The sequence below is a fragment of the Etheostoma spectabile genome, chromosome 7 (assembly GCF_008692095.1).
Source record: "Etheostoma spectabile isolate EspeVRDwgs_2016 chromosome 7, UIUC_Espe_1.0, whole genome shotgun sequence".
In the NCBI taxonomy this organism is placed as follows: domain Eukaryota; kingdom Metazoa; phylum Chordata; class Actinopteri; order Perciformes; family Percidae; genus Etheostoma; species Etheostoma spectabile.
In genome coordinates, this window is record NC_045739.1 from 10587231 (window position 1) to 10592384 (window position 5154).

The 5154-nt window shown below is 39.7% G+C and overlaps 1 protein-coding gene across 1 annotated transcript in view; it reads right to left on the minus strand.

The window, feature by feature from the left end:
- Positions 1-5154, minus strand: part of smc1a (structural maintenance of chromosomes 1A) — a 13199-nt gene that overhangs the window by 6289 nt on the left and 1756 nt on the right. Inside the window, exons 3-12 of the mRNA XM_032520343.1 lie at positions 4896-5008; positions 4373-4576; positions 3791-4029; positions 3410-3668; positions 2926-3066; positions 2020-2102; positions 1813-1912; positions 1280-1387; positions 940-1125; positions 112-291 (exon numbers count right to left, since the gene is read on the minus strand). Of these exons, the coding sequence (XP_032376234.1) occupies positions 112-291; positions 940-1125; positions 1280-1387; positions 1813-1912; positions 2020-2102; positions 2926-3066; positions 3410-3668; positions 3791-4029; positions 4373-4576; positions 4896-5008 (1613 nt within the window). The remainder of the gene's footprint in view (positions 1-111; positions 292-939; positions 1126-1279; positions 1388-1812; positions 1913-2019; positions 2103-2925; positions 3067-3409; positions 3669-3790; positions 4030-4372; positions 4577-4895; positions 5009-5154) is intronic.

Sequence of the window (5154 nt, forward strand, 5' to 3'; positions counted from 1 at the left end):
ATCTACCAAATCATCAGGTGGACATGATAGCCAATCCTTTAATTTTCATGACACAAAAACTTTGATAAAATATGTCAAATCTCAGTAAGTGCGCTAAATGAAGTCAATTACCTTGTGTCTGTATGGGCCTCCGAAAGCAATCCTTCGTGCATCTTCTACATTCTCACAGACCAGGGCGTTGCCACATGCATACTGGAGGGCTTTCTTGATGTGAGGAGGCTCATAGCGAATCACATCAATCACCAGTTTGGCTCCTCGCAGTTCCCTCAGTTTCTCATCTGTTGGTTTCACCTTTGAAAGAACAAGAGACATAACAACATTCCTATCAAGGTTTTTTGGTAGCATTTTCAGCAGGAAAACTGGGGTCTGATTTTAAGCAAGAAATAAACATCCTAATATTAGAGCTGCAACAATTAGTTGAGTAATAATTATAGCCATCTATTTTAATAAATGATAAATCGTTAAAAATGCTGTTTTCAGCCCCACAAATGTGGAGATTTCCTGCTGTTCACCATTTTATATCATACTAAACTTAATAATGTTGGGGTTTGAAACAAAACCTTTAAAGACATCACCTAGGATGTGATGTTTTTATATATTTATCATTGTGAATGAATATTTTTCAATATTTTCTGACATTTTATAGAGCAAGCGATTAATCAAAGAAAATAATCGGCAGATTAACCGATAATGAAAAAGGTTTTTAGTTTCAGCCCTACCTAATATAGCCAGCTGAAAGAAATGTAGCTTGTAAACTATGCACTTACATTATGGTGTTTTAATTAGTAGCTTTAATATAACGATACAAATTAGGTGGATTCACATTTTGTGAACCTGACTTAAACCTCTCCTAGCTCAAGATTGCCACTTTGATAGTGTATACTCTAACCACAGCAATACTCTTGAGTAGAGCTATCATCTGCACTTTCTAGTATTCACCTCGAGGTAGTCGAGAGGAAGAAAGGTCTCGGGCTCTCCTCTCTGCTCCTTGATGTACTGAATACAATCTCTGCCAGTCTTCTCTGAGTCAACAATGATGGCGTCCATGTTTTTGCCCAACACTTTGGTCACAGCAATCTGATACTTCTTCTGAGTGGGCTGGCACAGGTCGATTAGACGACCATACTGCAGATAGAGAGAGAGCAGCATTCTTTTTTCTTTACTAATCTGAGTATATTTAACACTTTCATGAAATAAAGAAGGGTAGTAAAAAATGGTAATCTTGCAAGCATAAGAAATTAGATAATGTTGTGCTGAAATAATGTCACAAATGCCTTACCACAGAGCCAGGGTAGAGTCTTTTGATACTCTCCATGATCTCAGCCTTGCGCTGCTGGCGACTGTTCTCCTGCCTGTCGATTCTGGCGTCTCCCAGCTGCTCCATTACCTACAGCAAAAGCCAATAATAATGGGACTCGTTACAGACTTTTTCACAGCTGATATTTTGACTTGTCAAAACAGGTGTTACTATAATAACACTATCAACAGGAGGGTCAGTGGTAGGCATGCTGGCCCACTGGCTTGGATTACTGGCCCACCTAGCCATCATTTATTTTATTGGTCACACTTGTTCTTTTCCCTGGTGTGTGCAAATGTCCGCAGTGAGCTCTTTTCTGTTGATTTACATGGAGAAATTTTGTTTTCTCCTGAAGCAGCTTGAAGTCTTGCTTAACGACAATGTTACAGGCTAACACATGCAATCATGAACTCAAGGTCTTCCAGAGAATGGTCACTAACTACAGCACACTGAAATCATTGTCAGTCAGCTAAGATGAGGTAATCTTTCCTTGTGTATGTGTGTGTATTAAGCACCTGGTTAAGCTCCGTGTTGATCTCATCGATTCTCCTCTTGGCCATCTCCACCTCCTCAGTCAGCTCCTCCTCCATGCGCTTCTGCTCATCCAGTGACTGCCTGAGAGGCAACAGGACAAAAGAGTGAATAGAACAGCATAATGGAAAAAAAACTAAGAAATCAATAAGCTAATGTTGAGATGGTGAACAAAAATTGGAGCAGCATACCTGCTGGTGGTAATGTAATCCTCCAATTTCTCAATGCGTTTCTGATTTTCCTCAATTTCACGGATCTTTTGTTTTATTTTGGCCTGGAGAGAAACAAATGAATTGGGTGTATGCATTCAAATCAGTTGAAGTCAACTTTTAGTTGTCCCATGAAATCATACGAGGTACAATTCCAGTGTAATTTATGAAATTGTAAACTATTAAGTGCTGTCAAACGATTGAGATATTTAATTGGGATTAATCGCATTAATGTCATAGTTAACTTGCAATTAATTGCACATTTTTATCTATTCTAAATCTTGTTTTGTTTTTTTTTCCCATTATTTTTTTTCTCATTTTAATGTTCTTATCAATATGGAAACTGGATCGGCTTGCTTTATATTATCACACTTGGAGCAAATAATCTCTCACACAATGTAACACTGTCACATCAATAAAAAGCTGAAAAAAATGCTTTGACAAGGGGGCGGAGACTTTGCATCAGCTGTGTATATACTTGTATCAAGTGGTATTTCAGATTGGACGTGCTGTGACGATTGTGCTCAGTTCACAACGGCAACATTAAAAAAAGTAAACTGTCCATCCAGAATCTTATTGGAATCCATTTCGTAATCTCGTGCTCGCCATCCACTCAAAATGTAACGTTGCTACTCTTTGACCAGCACACAAGTACAAAAAAGTGTGTGCGGTGTGCTTATTGTTTTGTTTCCGGTCTAGCTTGATCCGGTGTGGTGTTGTAGTTTTTCTAACGTTACTAGCGGTTGCAAAAGCATGTGAAAAAAAACTGACACGTTAAAATGGGTGTGTGTTAACGCTGTTAATAACGCGTTTAAATGACAGCATTAGAACTATTACTATATCAATTAAGTCAGTCATAGGCAAAGCTTCCATCTTTATCTTATTTACCTCTGTCTCCACTTTCTTCCTCTCTTCCAAGTCCAGGCGGTCCTGGTCGGCCTTCTGGTCGCGGTTGAACTTCTCCAGCTCCTGTGCCAGGGTGGCAGCGCGTTTACTGGCCTCCTCCTTTAGACGATGGTACTGCTTGACCTGGGGGGGACAAACATTTGAGATCTTTGTCACACACCAAAACCTGCAATTTTCAAGTGCTAGCTTTCCAACCATACAATCATCTTAATGTCAAACCACTGAATGAATTTGAAGAGGCCTATGCAAAACTTAAAATGAGTTGTCCTTAACAGACAGTCAGTTAGGCTGTTAGTCAGATATTTTACAGCAATCTTAATAGAGTATAAATGTCTCCCTGGAGAATAAGTACCAGTACTTTAATTATATTAACTAAATAAAATCCTGTAAATAATAAATTACTGAATCATAATGAATTATGAATTGAGGGGTCTTTAAATGTGTACAACATTCTAACAGATCAGACCTGGTTTTCCTCTAGGGTCAGATCTTGGCCCTGGCTCTGTGCCTCCTCCTCCATGCGCTCCTCAAACTCTTGCTTGGCAAGCTCCACCGCCTTCATCTCTTTATCAAGCTCATCCATGTCCCCCTTGCGTTTCTTGTACATCTTCTGGGCATTTTGCAATGACTTGCGTGCTGCCTCGAGCTTCTTGATCTTGTGTGAGGTGTTCTCTTTGGCCTTGATGTACTGCGGCCTCTTTTGGTTCAACTCAGAGTCTTTCTCTCTGTGGGCAGAGTCAAGTGATTAACAAAGCTCTAGGTTTTAAATGCTATTAGTTATACAGTAGGTCACCCAAGAAGTACATTAGGCAAGATGTGAGAAGGCCATCATGTCATTGTCACTTACTTGATTTCTTTCTCAATAGTCTGTTGCTCCCTCATTAGCCTGCCAAGCTCCTTCTTCTTGTCCTTCAGCTCCTCCTCCACGTGGTCCATCTTTTTACGGTCCTTATCGATCTCCTTGTTTCGCTGGCCCAGCTCTTTATTCAGCTTCTCAATCTCAGTCTCATTGTGGTACAGCTTGAAGAGCTGCAACTGAACGCTAGCCCTGGCCACTTCGTCTTTCAGACGCTGATACCGCTCAGCCTGGTAGAATCATGGGAGGTTAGACAGAAAAACAGTGTGATGGGGTAAATTATGTGCTTTGTATAATGATTGCATTTATTTGACTAGATCAGCGCTGAGATTAAAAATTCTCTTTTCAAGTGTTATGACAATAAAAGTCAGCACTAACGGCGGGTTAAAGACAAATAACACAAAATATCCCGCAAATCAACATAGGTAATCAAATTACAAAAATATTCAAAGGCACATCTTAACAACAAACCCTTAAAACCAAAATTTTAAATTCAAGGGGCTAAAGTTACTTTTAATTTCCAATTCATGAAAGACACAAATACATAGATGTAGATTTCATTTGAGTACACACCTCCTCCTTCTCTTGCTTGGCTTCTTTGCGCTCCGCAGCAATGTTTTTCTTCCGATGGTAATTGAACTGCGTGTCCTCCTCTGCTTTCACCATTTCCTTCTTCCTGCGTTCGTACTCCTGGGCCAGCTCTCCGGAACGTGAGATTTCCTCAAACAGAGCTGTCCGCTCCTTGGGGTTCTTCATGGCAATAGACTCCACAGCACCCTGGAGGGAGAATACGCAGATAACTACAGTTAACAACAGCAACTGCCAACACAATGTAACAAGGTATTTATTAAACACTACAAAATTGATAGTTTGGGTCTCTGCTCTAATCAGCCAGGTCACATTCAATACCACATGAATGGCTACATTAAAGCTTTAGTGCGTAACTTTTTTGAAATAAATGAAGGTCTGTAACATTCAAGCCATTGCCAAATGAGTTGATACAAAGCTATTTAAGATTATCAGCTCCACAAAACTCTCTCCGTATGGCTATGTTCAGAAACTAGTTTTGGTTATGTTCAGAAAATTTGAATCTCACCTGAAAAACCAGGAAGTTCCTAGCCTTGATCAAAATGCCAAGTTTTTCCAGCTCTTCACTGTATTCAGGCAGGCCCACCACCTTGTTGTTGATTCGGTACTCAGAGGAGGAACCTGATGCCCACATGCACATTAAAGGAGATAAAACATCAGAAACATTAACTTATCAAAAGTCCATACAAGATGGAAGCAATGGTCTCTCATTGAACTTTTCCAATAAAAGACAATAGCGTTATAATAAACATATATTTGCATAGTAT